Below are 20,908 nucleotides of genomic sequence, written 5' to 3'. Positions count from 1 at the left end.
CTATTTTCACTTATATTGATGTTTGAATCAACTCTAAATTGTACTGGAAGTTTGTATTGTTTACTATCACTTTTATATAAGTTTTTATTCAGACTGAAATTTTTCACATTCATGTTGTCGTTAGTATTCATGTGAATTAAATTTAAGCAAACCACTCAAAATGTAGATAAATTCATCAGTGAGACACTCACCTGAGCTGAGTACAGTTTTCATTAATTCCAACTTCTAAAAGGCACCCAGATATTGCATTTTCTCCAAATAAAATGGGTTTGAAAGTTGCTGATATACACAAACCCCTTCCAGCTATAAAATAAAAAGATTATCCTCCTATTTTTACAAAATAAAAGTAAGTCAAATATTTACGTTAAAGTTTTTCTTAAAAAACAGAGAGAGAACAAAAAGCATAAATAGTTTCCAGGGACTTCCCTGGTGGCACAGTGGTTAAGAGTCTGCCTGCCAATGCAGGGGACATGGGTTCGAGCCCTGGTCCGGGAAGATCCCACATGCCGCGGAGCAGCTAAGCCCGTGCGCCACAACTACTGAGCCTGCACTCTAGAGCCCGCGAGCCACAACTACTGAGCTCTTGTGCCACAGCTACTTAAGCCTGTGTGCCTAGAGCCCGTGCTCCGCAACAAGAGAAGCCACCGCAATGAGAAGCCCGTGCACCGCAACGAAGAGTAGCCCCTGCTCGCCGCAACTAGAGAAAACCCCGCACGCAGCAACGAAGACCCAACGCAACCAAAAATAAATTAATTTTAAAAAAGAAAAGAAATGAAGTTTCCAATTTTCGAGAACTGAGGTCATTGTTACTCTAATCCTTTGAAAGCTGAACAAAAGGCGTCTTTCTGTATCGAAATACCTGGACAGGATCAAGGGTTTATTCTGAACCTGAAATTTAATGCCTTCTGGCAGATGTGGGTAATTACCACTGTTGCAAAGATTTTCCATAGTTTGGAATAAAACTATTCTCATGTCTCCGATTAGCACCATCTTGGGCTAATCAATGACTACAAAGACAATGGACTCTCCAGCCACTTTCATATTTAAATCTCTATTATTAAAAACCAGCACTTCGAGTGCAAACAATGTGAACATTTTTTACAAAAAAAAAAGAAAGAAAGAAAGAAAAGAAAGCTGCAGAAGCATGGAAAACAACCATCCCCAAGCTAAATGAACAAACTGGGCTTTAAAGTAATTGGTTCCTTAATCGGATTCAAAATATGGTAATATTTCCAATTCTAGTTCACCAGAGAGCTAATCATATTACCAAACCAGATTACCGGATTGCCAAAGGTGTAAAGTCGTGACATTATTCACCCTGTTGGTGTTTAGAGCTCGAACAGGCTTGCCAAGTTGGTAACCTAGACAAACAACACAGGAGAGTGAGCACCTTTCCCTCTAAAGTTATTTTAACGCAACAGGCGCTACCTCATCAAATCACGGAAAGGAGGAATCCACAATGAAAGGAAATATGCAGGCAAAGCTTTTTCAGAATACCCTCGAGAAAAAGGACGTCACCTTCATTTGTTTTTGGTTTGGTTTGGTTTTTTACTGAAGTATAGTTGATTATAATGTTGTGTTAGTTTCAGGTGTACAGCAAAGTGATTCAGTTGTCACTGAATCAGATTCTAAAACAAAGATGTCCATGTGATTTTTTTGGAACACATTTTTAAAGTAAAAATCTGAAAAGTGAAAAGCAGGCAGGAGTTGGTCTTGGACCTCTCACCCTGGAGAACAATTAGCTGCTGGGCAGGCCGGTTCATGCATACTTGCTGAGTGATTAATACCACTTATCACAGGGGGTCGTGTAGGAAACTTAAACCAAAGTTACCTTCTCAGGGAATGATTTGCCAGTAAACCAATTCAACCCCAAGATCTGGTTTAGATCCTATTCCCATCCATCTCCTAGTAATCCAGTTTATTGTTTCCACCTTTTTTTGGTTGTTTAATTTTAATGTCATCAAGTGCATTTCTTTTCTTATTTATTTATTTATTTTTGACTGCCTTGGGTCTTCGTTGCTGCGTGCGGGCTTTCTCTAGTTGCGGTGAGTGTGGGCTACTCTTCGTTGCGGTGCGCGGGCTTCTCATTGTGGTGGCTTCTCTTGTTGTGGAGCACGGGCTCTAGGCGCACAGGCTTCAGTACTTGTGGTACGTCGGCTCAGTAGTTGTGGCTCACGGGCTCTAGAGCACAGGCTCAGTAGTTGTGGCACACGGGCTTAGTTGCTCCACGGTATGTGGGATCTTCCCGGACCAGGGATCGAACCCATGTCCCCTGCATTGGCAGGCGGATTCTTAACCACTGCGCCACCAGGGAAGTCCCTCCACCTTTTTAATATGAAAAAGTTCACAAGTACAGAAAAGTTGAAAGTGAGCCTCACTCAATACAGCCACCACCTAAAATCAACAACTGTTAATATTTAGCCATATATGTCTTATCTATTATAAAAGCATATATACATTGGAGGGGAGGGGCAGGACCATGTGAAAATAAGTTGTAGACATCATGACACCTCACCCCTAGAACCTCCATCACACATCTCCCAAAATTAAGAACATTCCCCTACAGGGAATTCCCTGGTGGTCGAGTGGTTAGGACTCCGCACCTTCCCTGCCATGGTCTCGGGTTCAATCCCTGGTCGGAGAACTAAGATCTCACAAGCCAAGGGGTGCAGCCAAAAAGGAAAACAAACAAACAAACAAAAAACATTCCCCTACATCACCATGATGCCAATATTTCTCCTAAGAAAATTAATAATAATCCCTTATAATCATATCATATCCAGTTCATACTCATATTTCCTCCTAGGTTCCCTCCAAAAATGTGTTTTAGCGCTGTTTTTACAAACTGGGATGCAATTGAGGTTCATGCATGGTGTTTGTGTTTCCAGCACTACGCCCCACCATTCCTGAACCAGAGGCCTCCCCTCTGGCCACGGGTCCGACCCTGCCCGCGTACACGTCACACTCACGGTTTCCTCCTTGGCTTCCCCCAGGTTATTCCTGTCCCCAGCACCCTTTCCAATTATCTGCTTCTCAAGGCGCAATCTCCTCCTCGCAGCCCTGCGTGGAAACCCGCCAGGGGCAGGGCTCTGACTCGCTCACTGCTTTTCCTCCAGCACTGAGAACAGAACCTGGCAGGCGCTGGACACTCAACACTGTTCCTTAGTGATGCAAAGCCTGGGAGAGCGGTCAACGTTCTACTCCTCTGAATCCTGGAGTAACTGTCCCGAAGTCCCTCACCCGTTTATTAATTATCCTGGATTGTTCACTGTTGTTTCCTGTAACTTGGTGCTATCATTCCAAATGAGAGAGTGAATTCCTTGAGGACAGGGCCCATGGCATACAGTCCTCTGAAAACCCCGTTCTGCCTCAGAAAGCGCTAGAGACAGTGGCTGTATCTATTCAAGCTGTTTCACTGCCTGATCAGTTCTGGCTCTTAATTTATTCTTTTTTGATGACAGTGTCAACATTTTTCACATATTCTGATGGTGTTTCTCAGAAATCTTGTCAAATTAAGTCAGTGAAATGAAAACCCTTAAATTCCAGGAGCCCACTTTTAAAGCCAACAATAAATCCCAAGCGCCACATTAATAAGTACATTAAAATCCTATTTAAAAGAAAAAATATATATATATATAAAATGGGTCGTGTATGATTAAATCAGTATATATAAGTATTGAAGATCATGCAAAATAAAAACTTATTTAAAAGTAAAAAAGTTGTTCCTTCATGATTAATTACTGCCTGTTGAAGAATAGTAAGGGAATTCCCTGGTGGTCCAGTGGTTAGGACTTAGCGCTTTCACTGCCAGGGCCCAGGTTCAATCCCTCGTCAGGGAACTAGGATCCCGGGGCCGTGCAGGGTGGCAAAAAAAAAAAAAGGATAGCAAAAGGACGGAGAAATTTTTTTAAGAAACGATGATAGGTTTATCCAACAAGTATTTACTGAACACCTACTATGGTCTAAGCCACAATTGTCCCATAGAAATATAATGCAAACCTCATATTTGATTTTAGAATAATATGTATCTTTAGAATTTTTTAGAAATTAAATTTTTTTCTAGTAGCCCCATTAAAAAAGAGAAAAAGAAATAGGTGAAATTAGGGACTTCCCTGGTGGCGCAGTGGTTAAGAATCCGGGGACACGGGTTCGAGCCCTGGTCCGGGAAGATCCCACATGCCGTGGAGCAACTAAGCCGGTGCGCCATAACTACTGAGCCTGCGCTCTAGAGCCCGCGAGCCACAACTACTGAGCCCATGTGCCGCAACTACTGAAGCCCACGCACCGAGAGCCCGTGCTCCACAACAAGAGAAGCCACCGCGAAGAGAAGCCCGCGCATCACAACGAAGAGTAGCCCCCGCTTGCCACAACTAGAGAAAGCCCGCGTGCAGCACTGAAGACCCAACGCAGCCAAAAAAAATTAATTAATTAAAAAAAAAAGAAATAGGTGAAATTAATTTGAATAATGTATTTTATTCCACCCAATATATACAAAATATTACTATTTCCACATATGACACTGGCCACATTTCAGGTGCCCAGCAGCTACGTGGGGCTAGTGGCTAGAGTACCAACAGTGCAGTCTACATACTGGTTTAGGCCCTGAGGAGGCAGCAGTGAACAAAAGAAATAAACAAATACATGACAAACCGGGTGGTGATATATTTGTACATAAATACAAAATGCGCAACATGACCAGGAGTTCACAGTCCCCAGGAAGTCTCTCCACAGATTCCAGGTTAGGAACCCATCATCCGCAGCTTATTTCTTTAAAAATTAATTTTACCAACACTTTATTTTTTTATTTTTTGGCCATGCTGTGCGGCTTGCGGGATCTTAGTTCCCCAGCCAGGGATCAAATCTGGGCCCTGGCAGTGAGAGTGTGGAGTCCTAACCACTGGACCACCGGGGAAGTCTCCCTTACTAACGCTTTAAATGCCTTATTTTCTTTTTCAAAAGACGAGAGTTCCCTGGAGATCCAGTGGTTAGGACTCTGTGCTTTCACTGCTGAGGGTGTGGGTTCGACCCCTGGTGGGGCAACTAAGATCCCACAGGCCGCACAGCACAGCCAAAAAAAAAAGAGAGGGGGAGGGTGGGATAAATTAGGAGTTTGAGATTAGCAGATACAAACTATTATATATATAATAGATAAGCAACAGGGACCTACTGTGTAGCACAGGGAACTATATTCAGTGTCTTGTGACAGACCATAATGGAAAAGAATATGAGGGGGAGCATATATAAATGTGTATAACTGGGTCACTTTGCTGTGCACCAGAAACTAACACAACATTGTAACTATACATCAATTAAAAAAAAAAAAAAAAAAAAGACCAGTAGCTAAAGAGAAAGTATGTTTTAGGTTTACAACAACTTATTACAATATGCAACACTTTATGTAAAAAATTAAGCTGTTATCAGGAAAAGAATACAGTATCACAAAAGAAAAAGAAAAAAGTCAGAGTCACAAACTAAAGGTGGAGTTATTTATAATCATCATTATAGCACAGGAGTGTTGAACTAAAATATGTTTGTAAGATCAGTGATTGACATATACTATCTCACCTGGATTTCCAGACAATTCCTTTTCATTACCACTGTTATAGCTTAAAAATTTCACTGTAAATCTCTGTGTCATGATTCCTAGAAATAAAACAAAATAAAAATATGTCACCACATCACTAGGAAAAGAAATTATCCCCCATAGCGTTTTCTTTACCTTATAGTTGCATTTTGACATGCAAAAAAAAAAAAAAATACTGTTTTCTGATTAAATCATAAATACAAATAAGAAAAACAAGTCTGAATTAGTTTATCTGTTATAATTATGAAAATCATGAAGAAAGGAGAAAATATTTTAAACTGAAAGCATTCTCGCTGCCCTCCAAAAAGTTACCTTTCTGGTGGGCATTAATTTCTGCCCTAATGATTTTGACATTTATTTCACTGATTGTATTATTATTCCATCTGAAAATATAATGTTCTTCCACATTCACATTCCTGGGGGCTGATCCAGTACTTAAAAGTGTTTCTGCAAAAAAAAAAAAAAAGAATACTTTCATAAATTAAAGACCTTCAAAAAAAAAATTAAAGACCTTCTTTGGGCTCAAGTTGGTGGTTTTCTCTGCCTGGGTGGCCTTCCCCCCACACCCCACCCCTGCCCTGCCTACCCAATTCCCTTACACAGCAGGGTCATTACTTCCTCCGGAAGCCTTCCCCAGTCCTCTGCCCAAGTCAGCTTTAGCCACCTTCTCTATACCATCCCCATATCCTGATTGAGCTCTGTCCTTTTCAGTTCAGCATCCCTGGTCCCCAGCTCATAGCTTGATGCAGAGCACATGCTTGGAAGAATGTTTGTTAAATGAAAGATTACAGAATGTCAGCTTTTTAAGAGCAGGGGCCTGCTGTATAGTTCACTACTACATTGTACTAATATCCGATGAAGTAAATAATAAGTTCTAGAATTACAGCACGTTGAAAAGAACCACTAGTCATATCCTTCATTAAAAACAAAGTCCTGGAAATATCGGCCAAACTCTACGTACCTTATTTGGCTGCCTCACAAATGCAAAGTTTAATGATCAGAAAAAGAAGAGCAAGAAAGAAGTGAAAATGCTAGGTCCTAAAGAACTCTTCAACTCTCTGAAAAACATTTAAGAAAAGGCCCACAGGCCGTGAGAATGAGGAGGGACCCTGGAACCCACGTCATCCAGGACTGTGAAGGGTCTGGCTCAGGTCACAGATGTTACCCCAAAAAGGCAAGACGGAACAAGGAACAAGCAAAATGGTAGTGGGATGTCTTTCTAATGGTTGTGAACCTCCTAAGAGTCTCAATAAAAGTGTATTTTACCCTGGGACTACATATTACTTGCAAGAAATGACATATATTCCCATAGAAATGATATAAAAGTGTAACATTAAAATACCTGTATTGGTGATGAATCTGTCTAGGTCAGTTGCTTCCTCATAGATTACTTTTGGTGTAACTATGCCTGAAAAGATACATAAATGAACTTCCACAGGAGTACATGACCTAACATGATCACATTTATCTATGAAAATGAAAGCTTGCCAAGCAAATACGGTAACTGTGCCCACCCTGTATGCCAACTACTCAGCTCCCCCCAACTCCCCAAACGCCATCAAATGGGAATCCCACTATTCTTGGCATCTAATTATAACTGAGAAGGAGAATCTCAAAGGTCAGTGAAAATAATCTGGAGAGTCACTCTTGTGTAAGAACCAACATGCAGCACGCTGCTGGTCTGGAACGTAAAATGGTACAGTCACTGTAGAAACCAGCTTGGCAGTTCCTCAGAAATTACCTTGTGACTCAGCAATTCCACGGCTAGGTATCCACCCAAGGGAAATGAGAACGTATGTCCACACAGACACTTGAACACAAGTGTTCACAGCAGCATTATTCACAATAACCCAAAGCTGGAAACGACCCAAATGTCCATCAACTAATAAATGGTAACAAAGTGTAGTATATTCATATGACGGAATATCATTTGGCCATAAAAAGGAATGAGGTTTTTAGAAAAATGGTACAGATGAACCGGTTTGCAGGGCAGAAGTTGAGACACAGATGTAGAGAACAAACGTATGGACACTAAGGGGGGAAAGTGGCGGGGGGGTGGGGATGGTGGTGTGCTGAACTGGGAGATTGGGATTGACATGTATACACTGATGTATATAAAATTGATGACTAATAAGAACCTGCTGTATAAAAAAATAAATAAAATAAAATTCAAAAAAAAAGGAATGAGGTTTTGATCCATGCTACGGTGCGGATGAGTCTCAAAAACATGATGCTGAGTGAAAGAAGCGAGTCACAAAAGGCCACATATTGTATGAGTCCATTTATATGAAGTATCCAGAACAGGCAAATCCACAGAGTGGCTGCCAGGGCTCAGGGTGGAGGGAAAAGGGGGAGAACTGTTAAATGGGTGCAGGGCCTCCATCTGGGGTGGTGAGAATGCTTTGGAACTAGGTACAGGTGACGGTTGCACAACACTGTGCGTGTACTAAATGCCACTGAACTGTACACATTAAAATGGTTAATTCTGTGTTATGAGAATTTTAGCTCGATTTTTTAAAAAAAGAACAGATATGCAATATGCTGTCTTATGGAACTGAACTTTTTCCAAAGAAAACACCTTCCTCAGTTGGCAGGTGAAATATTATTCTAAGTTGACCCAGCAGAAGTGAGATCAGAGTTTATCTCAACACTCAGGTCCATGTTCTTATTTTGAATGAACGTCACTTACCTCCCATAGTACCATTCTTTACCTTCACGTTGGTGATTCTGTCTCGTTCTGGGTACGCCTCCAGGCTAGTAACGCACTGAACATCAAAATTCTGAAGGAAGGCCACCGGGGCATTCTGCATGCACTGCCCAGCCAGGGATACCTGAGGGCCAGGGGAAATCCCGACAGATTTACGACCTCCCTTCTAATCATAAAAAAGAGATCAGTGTTTTGTAAAAGTACTCTTTTTGCAGCCGGCTCCTCCTGCCGGGTTACCTTCAGCAAAGGCTAGGGCATTGACTAATTGACCGACTTTAGTAAAATGTCTAGCTGCCTTGCTACTAAAAGTCTGGAAGCCACTGGCTGAGGGGTCACAGTAAGTATAGTTGCTAAACAAAATTCCCTGCCCTGCATCATTTACTTTGCAGAAACATGATTATACTCAATTTCATGTTCTCTCCCTCATTACAACCAGATTTTTGTTAAAACCATAAAAATGGATTCTGGGAATTCCCTGATGGTCCAGTGGTTTAGGACTCTGCACTTTCACTGATGAGGGCCTGGGTTCAATCCCTAGTCGGGGAACTAAGATCCCACAAGCCGAGCGGCGAGGCCAAAAAAATAAATAAATAAAAATAAAAATGGGGACTTCCCTGGTGGTGCAGTGGTTAGGAATCCACCAGCCAATGCAGGGGACACGAGTTCAAGCTCTGGTCCGGGGAAATCCCACATACCACGGAGCAACTAAGCCCGTGTGTCACAACTACTGAGCCTGCGCTCTAGGGTCCACGAGCCACAACTACTGAAGCCCGCGTGCCTAGAGCCCGTGCTCCACAACAAGAGAAGCCACCTCTATGAGAAGCCTGTGCACCGCAATGAGAAGCCTGCGCACCGCAACGAGGAGAAGCCCCACTCACCGCAACTAGAGAAAGCCCACGTGCAGCAACAAAGACCCAATGCAGCCAAAAATAAATAAATTTAAAAACAAACAAACAAATAAATAGATTCCTATGGATAGTAAAGAGAAATGGTTTAGCCTCCCATGTTTTCTTCCCATAAATATTTTTTCCTAATTTTGAACTTAAAAAAAATAAAGATTTCACATAAAACTCTATAGTCTTAAAATATTTTTCAAAATTCTGTAATATTATATTAAATATTTAACACAACATTGTAAGCCAAATATATTTCAATAAAAAATAAACAAATAAAAATTTTAAAATATTTATAGCTTACTAGAAATTGGCTATTAAATTAATAAAAGTGAAAAATGACAGTTACTTCCATGGAAACTTCTAGAAAGTCTTTTGGCTTTATTTAGTAAGTTCACTCTGAGATTTAGCAAAGACAGATTAATTTAAGAGTGACTATTGGGGGCGCAGTGGTTAAGAATTCACCTGCCAGTGCAGGGGACACAGGTTCGAGCCCTGGTCGGGGAAGATCCCACATGCCGCGGAGCAACTAAGCCTGTGCGCCACAACTACTGAGCCTGCGTGCCTAGAGCCCATGCTCTGCAACAAGAGAACCCACCACAATGAGAAGCCCACGCACCACAGCAAAGAGTAGCCCCCACTCGCCACAACTAGAGAAAGCCCGCGCGCAGCAACGAAGACCCAACACAGCCATAAATAAATAAATAAATAATTAAAAAAAAAAAAAAAAAGAGTGACTATTAAAAGGAAAAAAAAAAAATCCAGAGGCCTTAAATAGTTGAGTGCCTGAAAAGTCCATAGGAGAAAAATAAGTAACTTCGGAAGCGATTTTTTTTTTAGAGTAATATGAGTTAAATTAACAAGAGGAAGGGGAAAATGAGAAAAGCCGCTAGCATATTAAAATTGAAATGATTACCTGAGGAATAGTAAAATATGCCTTATCTACAGTCATAACTGGATCTCCTTGTTTGTAACCAAAGTCTGAAAAGTCTTTTAGATCAGTATGCAAATACATGTCAAAGGAAGCGTGTTGTCCAGAGGAACTGCAAATCAATGAGAGAAACCATCACTAATGTGCTAAAAACAATTCTTTTACATTTTTTCTTTGTTTTTTTAATTATAAAAATAATATTTGTACTAAATGCCACTGAACTGTATACTTTAAAGTAGTTAATGGTTAATTTTATGTTCCATGAACTTTACTTCAATAATAATAATAATAATAAAGTTGTTGTAAAGTTTCAACAAGACAGAAATGTAAAAGACAGAAAGTTAAAGTCCCCCATGAGCCCACACTCTTTCCCCCAACCCAGAGAATCACTATGGACTATCTGTGGTATCAATCAATTTCTTTTCGGTAATTCAATTGATTCAGTGAATCAATTTCTTTTCCAATTCTTTCAAATACTTAACACAAAATAAACTTACTAACTGAAATCTAGAATGGAGGAATTGAAGCATGGAGTCTCTGGAGAGGTCCCGAGAAGGACGTGGCCCATATTCTTGGGCCACCTGGGTGCATGGCCCTCTCCTGGGCAGCCCCTTGGACACTTACATGGAACCGTGATAGAAGTACCCGAGGAAAGGCGAGTTGGCGAGCTGCACACACAGGAACGGAAACCATTCAGGGACTCCACGTGCCGTCTGAACGGAGCAGAGCTGATCAAAGGGAGGATTAACGTCTCCTCCAAAAACGCCGGGGAAACAGGACTCCCTGAACAGCGCTGTTAAATCTGATGAGCATTCCTGGAAAGAAGATGTAAAGGAGAAGTGAAAAGAGGAAAGTTTCCCCTGTGCCCGCCATCAGGATCTCCTGGCCAGTGTGATGAACATGCGGCTTGAGGCCAGCAGGACCCCGCCGAGGAAGCAGAAACAAACACAGCCTGCATTCAGGCTAAGGGTGCTTTGTGCTCACAGGAAGTAAAATCGTGCTAAAATTTTAGTCAGTGCCCTACAAGCCTCCAAGTCAGGAACTTCAAACCTTCAAGGAAATCACATCTTAACTGGGGACCAAAGATATGCCACACAAATAAAAAACAAGATGAGAAAAAGAAAAGATAATATGGAATAGACAACAAATGGAGAATTTTCAGTTGTCATCACCATTCAAATCCCTAGCCCAGAGAAACCTAAGGACATTTAGAGTTAGGGCAGACAGTCCATATTCCATAAGAATCCTTGACGCTCTCACTGTCGTGATATCACAACCCAATTAATGTCAAGAAGTCACTTTATTCACGCTTTTATTTACTCATCTGTATTCTTCCTTGTTTCTCAAAGGACTGAGAGAGCTAAAAGTTAAATACGTTCTAAATCCCTTGTTTACTGAAGGTAGAAAAGTAAATGATCGACTGTTTTAAACAAGGGCAATTCAAATTAAAAATTGATCATGTCTAAAGTGGTAGGTAAGTTGAAGCTGTCTGAAGATGTCACTGACCCAGAATCCTAAACGATTCCAGTGGTCGGTGCTATACGTATACATATACACCATATATAACAAACATGAAGGAAATTAGAAACAGGGCACAGTGATGCAGTCTGAAAGAAAGAGGGAGAGAATACATTTGACATTTCTGTTGATACCTGAACAGATTTATGATGTGCTGTATTTTTAAAATTAAACATGACTGTTATTATAAATACAATTGCTAGTATGATTGTTCCAATATAGACCCTAAGCTTTCCTTTTCCGTTTTGTAAAACCAACCATGACATAAATAACTGCACTCATCCAAAAGTGGGAGTGACTGTGGTCCTCGTACATGTGCCTCTTTTGCATCTCTTATTCCCCTTCAATCTAAAATAAGGATTAAAAATATGTATTTGACCTGGGATTGGCCAATGGTTTCTAAGATATGACACCAAAAGCACAAGCAACAACAACAACAAAAAAAGTGGGGTGGAGAGAGGGGGAACTGGATGAAGGTGGTCAAAAGGCACAAACTTCCAGTTATAAGATAAGTAAGTACTAAGAATGTAACTACAACATGAGAAATATAATTAACACGCTGTAGGTTACATATGAACGTTGTTAAGACAGCAAATCCTAAGAGTTCTCATCACAAGAAAATTTTTTTTCTATTTCTTTAATTTTGTATCTATAGGAGATGACGGATGTTCATCAAACTTATGGTAGGGCTTCCCCGGTGGCGCAGTGGTTGAGAGTCTGCCTGCCAATGCAGGGCACACAGGTTCGAGCCCTGGTCTGGGAAGATCCCACATGCCGCGGAGCAACTGGGCCCATGAGCCACAATTACTGAGCCTGCACGTCTGGAGCCTGTGCTCCACAACAAAGAGAGGCCGCGATAGTGAGAGGCCCGCGCACCGCGATGAAGAGTGGCCCCTGCTTGCCACAACTAGAGAAAGCCCTCGCACAGAAACGAAGACCCAACACAGCCATAAATAAATAAATAAATAAATAAAAATTAAAAAAAAAAAACTTATGATAATCACTTCATGATGTATATAAGTCAAATCATTATGCTGTATACCTTAAACTTGTACAGTGCTGGAGATCAATTCTATCTAAATAAAACTGGAAGAAAAAAATGATAAACAGGACTTCATCAAATTAAAAACCTTTTGGGCTTCAAAGGACACCAACAAGAAAGTGGACAACCTACACAAGAGGAGAAGTTTTTTGCAAATCATACATCAGATAAGGGACTAGTATCCAGAATGTATAGTGAACTCTTATAATTTAACAACAAAAAGACAATCCAATTGAAAAATGGGCAAAGGGTCTCAACAGACATTTCTTCAGAGAAGATATACAAACAGCCATGAAAAGATGTTCAACATCATTTGCCACTAGAGAAATACGAATCAAAATCACAGTGAAATACCACTTCACACACTCGAGGATGGCTATAATCAAGATTATTCTAACAGTTGTTGGTGAGAATATGGAAAATTGCAACACTGATACACTGCTGATGGGAATGTGAAATGATGTAGCCGCTTTGAAAAACAGTTCCTCAAAAGGTTAAACATGGCAGTTACCATATGACAAAGCAATTCCACTCCTAGGTAACATAACCAAGAGAAATGGGAATACACATCCAAACAAAAACTTGTATACAGATATTCAGAGAAGTATTATTCATAATAGCTAAAAAGTGAAAACAATCCAAATGTCCACCACCTGACAAATGGGTTAAGCCCTATGTGATATATCCATTCAATGGAAAATGATTCAGCCATGAAAAGGAATGAAGCCCTGATGCACGCCACAACACGGGCGACCCTTGAAAGCGTGACGCTAAGTGAAAGAGGCCAGACACAAATCCTCCAGACAGACAGAATGTAGGATTCCATTTATATGCAATGTCCAGAAGAGGCAAACCCACAGAGACAGAAAGTAGATTAATAGGGGCCTGGAAAAACAAACCAGTGAATATAACAAAAAAGAAGCAGACACACAGATACAGAGAACAAACTAGTGGCTACCAGTGGGGAGAGGGAAGTGGGGAGGGGCAAGACAGGGGTAGAGGATGAAGAGGCACAAACTACTATGCATAAAATAAATAAGCTACAAGGATATACTATACAGCACAGGGAATATAGCCAATATTTTATAATAACTATAAATGGAGTATAACCTTTAAAAATTGTGAATCAGGGCTTCCCTGGTGGCGCAGTGGTTAAGAATCCGCCTGCCAACGCAGGGGACACAGGTTCCAGACCTGGCCCGGGAAGATCCCACGTGCCGCGGAGCAACTAAGCCTGTGCACCACAACTACTGAGCCTGCGCTCTAGAGCCCGCGTGCCACAACTACTGAAGCCCACGCGCCTAGAGCCCGTGCTCCGCAACAAGAGAAGCCACTGCAATGAGAAGCCCGCGCACCGCAACGAAGAGTAGCCCCCGCTCACCGCAACTAGAGAAAAGCCCGCGCGCAGCAACGAAGACCCAACGCAGCCAAAAATAAATTAATTTTTTAAAAAATTTGTGAATCATTATGTTGTACACCTGAAACTTACATAATATTGTAAATCAACTATACCACAATAAATAAATAAACCAACTTAATTTCTAGTGAAAACTGAAAAAAAAAAAAAAAGTGGCCTGGGGATGAGGGGCAGGAATGGGAGTGATTGCAAATGGACATGAGGTTTCTTTTTTGAGGGAGATGGAAACGTTCTAAAATTAGATTGTCCTGACGGTTGTACAACCCTATAAATTTACTAAAAATCATTGAAAAAATGTATTTTCTTTCCTTTTTATATTTTCTTAAAGGCTTCTAAATAAGACATTAAAACCATCTCCCAGTATCATCACAATCAGGACTTTATCCAAAGAGATATATTTTTTTCATCCATAAACTAGGCTGAACATGCTGGATAAGAAAATACTCAATTTCAGGACTTCCCTGGTGCAGTGGTAAAGAATCCATCCTGCAATGCAAGGGACGTGGGTTCGATCCGTGGTCGGGGAACTAAGATCCCACATGCCGTGGGGCAACTAAGCCCGTGCACCACAACTGCTGAGCCCATGCACCTCAACGAGAGAGCCCATGTGCCGCAACTAACAACCCAATGCAGCCAAAAAAAAAAAAAAAAGAAAATACTCAATTTGAAAACAATGTGCAACACGAAATACAATCTCAGTTTTGTTTTTTGTTTTTTTTGATGTGGACCATTTTTAAAGTCTTTATTGAATTTGTTACAATATAGCTTTTGTTTTTATATTTTGGTTTCTTGGCCAAAAGGCATGTGGGATCTTAGCTCCCCAAACAGGAATCGAACCCGTACCCCCTGCATTGGAAGGCAAAGTCTTAACCACTGGACCGCCAGGGAAGTCCTCATTAGTTTTGTATTTTAAAAAGGTTTTAAAAAGCAGTTGATGGGGAACTGTTGGTGCTCTTCACATGCCAGCAGGTACCATAGCTTTCGTGCCCAATAATCAGAAAGACCATACCTGGTCACAGCAGCAGCGAATGTCACAGGCTCCGGCTGTTAAATTACAAGGGCAAGGACCGAGGGGCTGATACACCTGGTTAGGAATAACAGTCACGTTCTCTGAAAAGTACAAACAACAGAGAAGTTCAGCAGTGAAACACTGACAAAGCATTGCCACAGTTTTGACATTCAAAGAAAGCTGAGTCGTTGTTTTACAAACCACCATTACCAATATTCCACATTGAAGGATCCCTGAAATGAGCTATGCATAGCGCATAGCTGAGGCTTGTATCTACTCCTCCAACAAAAACCCAAATAGAAGAAAATATGCCAGTTATACGAATTAAAGAAGTCACAGTTGAACTTGAAGATAACCAAGTGACTAAAATTTACGAGTTAAGATAAATGTAATGCACTGCTTTTATTTTTCAGTACACTGAGCGATCCCTTTCATAACACAGACTGATTTTAAGCATTTACTCCTTCAAATTCATTACCCCTTTCAGCAGATAAAACTGAAGCCAAGGTGACATTTCAGACAGCTTATCAGGAAGCCATCTGACCACAAGATCACATTTATTTATGCTACACGCTCAACCTCAAGTCCCACCACACTGTGAATCCAAATTTTCACATCCTGATTCTGGTTCAGGTGTGGGGGAAATCAGTAATCTTTACATTGATTGGAAAAGGAATATATTATATTACATTTCAGCCTCCTAACTCGGAATCCAGAGACTAATAGTTGGAAAACTATGTAGCGATTATTTGTTTAAACTCTATGTAACAGTCAACTTCAATGACACAACAGCTGAAGCATCTAAAGAACAACTATTATACATTCTATGCTATAAGGAATACGGAATAAGAAGGTCCGAGTAACATACCATGTCACAAGGGTAAGGGTCTGACCCTCAGTTTAATCAAACCCGTGTGACATAAGCAAGGCATTTTAGAATAGGGTTTTGCTATGTGATATATAGACAGACGTTTGTGTATCTATCTATATGTCTCCCACGTTGTTTGCTACCTTCCTTGTTACCAGGCATACCACTTACCTCCTGGCGTCCTTCCATCCTTTTTCTTGTTCTGAACTCTGTCTGACTGGGTGCAAAATTTTTCATACCTTCGTGGGTCAGAGTGGATATCTCATAATTACCAATATACAGATACTCTAATTTTCCTAAGTTTGGCTATTTGTACAAAGACATTCCGAAATATTACCTACATATAGTCAAGCATATTTTTTAAAAGAAAAAAAGTCGCTGCCTTGAGTGATATAGCTACCATTAAGCCCTCCTGTCAGTTTTGGGTTTTTTTGTTTTTTGGGTTTTTTTGGCTGTACCGCACAGCCTGTGGGATCTTAGTTCCCCAACCAAGGATCGGTGAGCCCCCGGCAGTGGAAGCACAGAGTCCTAACACTGGACTGCCAGGGAAGTCCCCCTCCACAATTTCTTTATGCAGATATAAATATACATATTCTTATTCCATGCTATATGCACCCATCTGCACCTGCTTTTTGCACTTAGCAATATATCTTGGAGATCTTTCCAAGCAAATACACTAAGGGCAGAGTAGCCCACGGAATGTCATGACCGTAACTTATCTAATCCTTCTAAACTTCCAAAACCACAAGGAGGACCACAGTTACAGGATGTGATGTGCGAAGCAGCACTGTGGGAGTCTCAAAGTGGCAGACCTTTGCTACTAAAGAGGAACACTTCTCCCTTCATCCCAGGTGACCAGAAAGGTAAGAGGTGCTAGAGTTTGTAGCAGGCAACAGGGGACATGGTGGTGGCACCTATCGAAGTGGACCCTTCAACATCAGCACATCTTTTGTTCTTAGGACACTGCCCTGATGTGAAAGGGAGAGTAACACAAAATCATTTTCTCATGTCCAGGGATGTATGTGCACAATGATATTTGCTGTAGCACTAGTTACAGTATCAAAAGCTGGAAAACTTTTAATTAAATAAACAATGGTTATTTAGCAAATAAACAATGGTGTAACCACACAAGGGAATACTATGCAGCTATTAAAAAGAATATAAGAATTATATTATATTAAAAAGAATAGAAAAAGAATGAGGAGAACTTACTTGCATTCCTATGAAAAATTTTCTAACTTATACTACTTTTTAAAGGTATAGAACAGCAAATTGTACGTTATTATTGTGTTTGTTCTTAAAGAGAGGAAAATGTGCTCCTGTAAGCATAATTAAGCAAGCTGCCTCTGGGAAAGGCAGCTGGCTGTCAAAAGCATTCACTGAAAATCTGCTGTTTTTCTATAAACTCATTCATCAGTCTTTCCCTTCCTTCTGTTTTGTTTTGAGATGGAGTCACAGGAATCAATACAAGGAAAAAAAACTTTACTTTCTCCCAAAAAGGATTTAAAATGGCTTACAAAGATACAAACAGTAGATCAAAATACAATACATCTTTTTTATTTTTTTATTTCTTTTTGGCTGCGCTTCACTTTGTGGGATCTTAGTTCCCTGACCAGAGATTGAACCCGGGCCTGTGGCAGTGAAAGCGCTGAGCCCTAACCACTGGACCACCAGGGAATTCCCAAGATACAATAAATCTTAACTAAAATAATACAAAGTGGAAACTTTTAAAATAAGAAAATTAAACAAAACGAAAATAAGTTTAGGAAAGCAAGACACACTCATGATTGAAGCACACAAATTGCATGGCACACACAATCAAACAATGTTTGCAGGGACTTCCCTGGTGGTCCAGCGGTTGAGACTCTGAGCTTCCACTGCAGGGGGCACGGGTTCCATCCCTGGTCAGGGAACTAAGATCCCACATGCTGCGTGGCGCGGCCAGAAAAAAAATATGTTTACAGTAAACGTTTTGATAGTCAGAGACTTTACTTGCCTGACGCATTTTGGGCCAGAGAGGAGTTGGCATAAATTTCCACTTGAACGAGCAGATGTGCTAAACAGGATGAATGACGAGAGGCTGAAACCAGAAGAGTTTGGACAATACACGGGGCCTCCGGGAACGGATCGGTCTCATTAGACAAACATGAGGGCAGACCCCTCTTCAACCTCACAGTCACTTCCAAAGAATTCTGAAAGGAAAACATTGCTGTACTTTTTATAGTGACTCAAAACGGCATCTATGATTATAAGAACACATAATGGAAAGCGCAATCAGCCTCCGTTCATTTTACAAAAGAACTGTACGTAAGGATGACATCACTCTGCTCAATTCTACCCTGTAAACCTAGAGCGATACGCAAGCCCTGATTCCTAATCCTCAACTGAACATAAAAGCGAGCAAGTTGTGGCTGCTTAGAGAAAGCTGAACACAGGTCTGATAAGGTAACTCAGTTTGTCTAGCACCTTTACCATCCTACCAGCAGAAGATCAAATACACACCAAAAAAGTCCACGAAAACAGGTCCCGGTTCCTGGGGTGCAAGCAAAGGTTGTCTTTCTCATCCTTTATCTCCGGAGTTGATGCTTTGCATATACTGGGCACTCAATAAAACATTCATTAAATGGAAAATATTTCATCTCTCCAGGCTTGAGTGTCCTTACACGTAAGCTCAGAGTTGGGTGAGATCAGTGGTTTATGAAGCGGAGTCACAAATTCATTTGATAATCTGATGGAAGCTGGCAATGCTCTCACCAGAAAAAATGTACACACACATAATTTTACACACAGTTTCAGAGGGTTCACAGGCTTCTTGAAGCTCATCCAAGGACCCCTAAGAACCTCTGGGTTGGATGGACGTCTATGAGATCTGATAGTCCACAGTTTCATGGTGGTTCCAAGCGCTAAGAAAGCTTTCTGTTTGCTTGTTTGTGACGCACAGGATGTGGGATCTTAGTTCCTGGACCAGGGATCTAACCTGTGCCCCCTGTAGTGGAAGCGCGGGAGTCTTAACCACTGAACCACCAGGGAAGTCCCAAGAAAGCTCTATCTTGTTTGATTAAGAGAACACTGCAGGGCTTCCCTGGTGGCGCAGGGGTTAAGAATCCACCTGCCAATGCAGGGGACACAGGTTCGAACCCTGGGCTGGGAAGATCCCACATGCCACGGAGCAACTAAGCCCGTGCGCCACAACTACGGAGCCTGAGCTCTACAGCCCGTGAGCCACAACTACTGAGCCCGCATGCCACAACTACTGAAGCCCACGCACCGCAACAAAGAGTAGCCCCAGCTTGCCGCAGCTAGAGAAACCCAGCGCGCAGCAACGAAGACCCAAGGCCGCCAAAAACAGATAAATAGATAGATAGATAGATAAATAAATAAAGTATGTTCTTAAAAAAAAAGAGAGAGAACACTGCAGGGGGAGTTCCCTGGTGCTCCAGTGGTTAGGCTTTCACTGCCATGGCCCCAGGTTCAATCAATCCCTGGTAGGGGAACTAAGATCCCGCAAGCCACTCGTTGCAGCCAAAAAAAAAAAAAGAATTAAAAAAAGAAAAGAGAGAGAGAGAACAACACTGCAGGAACACTAGATGTGGGCCTCCGCAGATGCTACCCAAAAGGTTTTCACCTCTGGCCTTACCACAGTGGGGCTGACAGTCAAACTCCAGTCTCCAGTCTCATTGCTCAGCACTCCGCAGTCAGGAACTGGCAAGAATCCTACGGGAGAGAAGATTAGAATGCAAGGCACTATTGCCCAGCCACTAAGAGGGTGCACTCTTGAGTCAGGAATCCCTTTCCGGGCCTAGGATTGGACCCTTTACAAGCTGTGTGACTTTGGACAAGTGACCACCTCTCTGAACTTCAGTGTCTTCATTTGTTAAACGGATTAAAAGGTATTACTGTTCGTATTAGGAAAATGAGGTGATGCATTTAAGCACAGCGGATAGCTCAGCGAAGGCTAACTAGTAAGATTTCAAGCTTTCTTTTACTGAATCTGTCCTTTGGTCCTCTGCTCCACAGTAGCCCCCATCCCGACTTTGAAGTGGACAGCGGCAAGGGACCCAGGGGATGCCACCTGGCCAGGCTTCTTGGGCGGCCTGGACCTGGCCCAACCTCCTCCCTCCCCACAGGAAGGGCCGGGCTCTTTACCCATCTCGTCCCGCAACTGGGTCAGGGACACGGTCACATCCTCGGTGCCTCCAACCAGGGAAGCGCTGACTTCAGGGCCGGACATGCGGATGACAGGAGGCATGAAAACTAGCGGGAAAAAGGGACAAAGTGGAGTTAATAGTTGCAGAGCCCCTGCCTACGCTGGGTGGTGGCTTCCTTTGGCGGGGTCTTCCGCAGGTCCCGGAGGAGCCCCAAATTTGGCCTCAAAAGCCTCGTCCCCTCCCTCAGCCCCGGTCCTGCAGGCCCTTGCCCCGCCTTACGCACCCAGGTCCCCCCACAGAGGCCTCAAGACGCTCTGCAGAAAGAGGAGCCCCAAGAGCAGAGGGACCGGCGGCGGCAAACGCATGCCTGGGGTCTCGCTGGGCCTGCACTGCAGGACCGCGCCCGCCTTAGAAGCCTGGAAGCGCGGGGACGCGAAGACACTGCCCCGGCTACCTCTCCGCCATCTTGTCAAGCGAACACCCGGAGCTATGGCAACCACCAATCGGCCGCCGGTCTGGCGGAGCGGCGCGCCGTGATTGGACCAGCAGCAGAGAGCGCCCGCCCCCAAACCCAGCCGCAGCATCTCTGCCCAGCCCATGGGCCTGAAGTCCTTCGGCCGCCTTTACTCCACGCGAAGGATCGCGAAAAAGTAGGAGGCCGCGTTCATTTTAAAAGCCAGAGTTCCTCCAACCTGCAGTTAATTCAATCAACCTGGAGTTACTGCAAGAGCGAGCCTACAGACACTAGATTGTAAACAAGCAACTTAATAAACTTGATTTTTATGGTGATC

General features: G+C 42.3%; 1 protein-coding gene across 1 annotated transcript in view; it reads right to left on the bottom strand.

Moving 5' to 3' along the window:
- The window catches only part of TCTN2 (tectonic family member 2), a 28,134-nt gene extending 7,403 nt beyond the window's left edge, over nucleotides 1-20,731 (bottom strand). Inside the window, exons 1-14 of the mRNA XM_082418404.1 lie at nucleotides 20,401-20,731; nucleotides 20,116-20,223; nucleotides 19,607-19,683; nucleotides 17,966-18,161; nucleotides 16,134-16,208; nucleotides 15,102-15,202; nucleotides 10,740-10,930; nucleotides 10,101-10,227; nucleotides 8,274-8,415; nucleotides 6,927-6,992; nucleotides 5,897-6,031; nucleotides 5,566-5,643; nucleotides 1,281-1,361; nucleotides 192-303 (exon numbers count right to left, since the gene is read on the bottom strand). Coding sequence (XP_082274530.1) covers nucleotides 192-303; nucleotides 1,281-1,361; nucleotides 5,566-5,643; nucleotides 5,897-6,031; nucleotides 6,927-6,992; nucleotides 8,274-8,415; nucleotides 10,101-10,227; nucleotides 10,740-10,930; nucleotides 15,102-15,202; nucleotides 16,134-16,208; nucleotides 17,966-18,161; nucleotides 19,607-19,683; nucleotides 20,116-20,223; nucleotides 20,401-20,716 — 1,805 coding nt within the window. The 5' untranslated portion in view covers nucleotides 20,717-20,731. The remainder of the gene's footprint in view (nucleotides 1-191; nucleotides 304-1,280; nucleotides 1,362-5,565; nucleotides 5,644-5,896; nucleotides 6,032-6,926; nucleotides 6,993-8,273; nucleotides 8,416-10,100; nucleotides 10,228-10,739; nucleotides 10,931-15,101; nucleotides 15,203-16,133; nucleotides 16,209-17,965; nucleotides 18,162-19,606; nucleotides 19,684-20,115; nucleotides 20,224-20,400) is intronic.
- Nucleotides 20,732-20,908: the final 177 nt, after the last annotated feature.

This window comes from Balaenoptera physalus (assembly GCF_965194825.1).
Source record: "Balaenoptera physalus genome assembly, chromosome: 12".
NCBI classification, from domain to species: Eukaryota; Metazoa; Chordata; class Mammalia; order Artiodactyla; family Balaenopteridae; genus Balaenoptera; species Balaenoptera physalus.
Note: the sequence above shows the minus strand (reverse complement) of the source record. Positions and strands in the feature narration are given on the sequence as shown.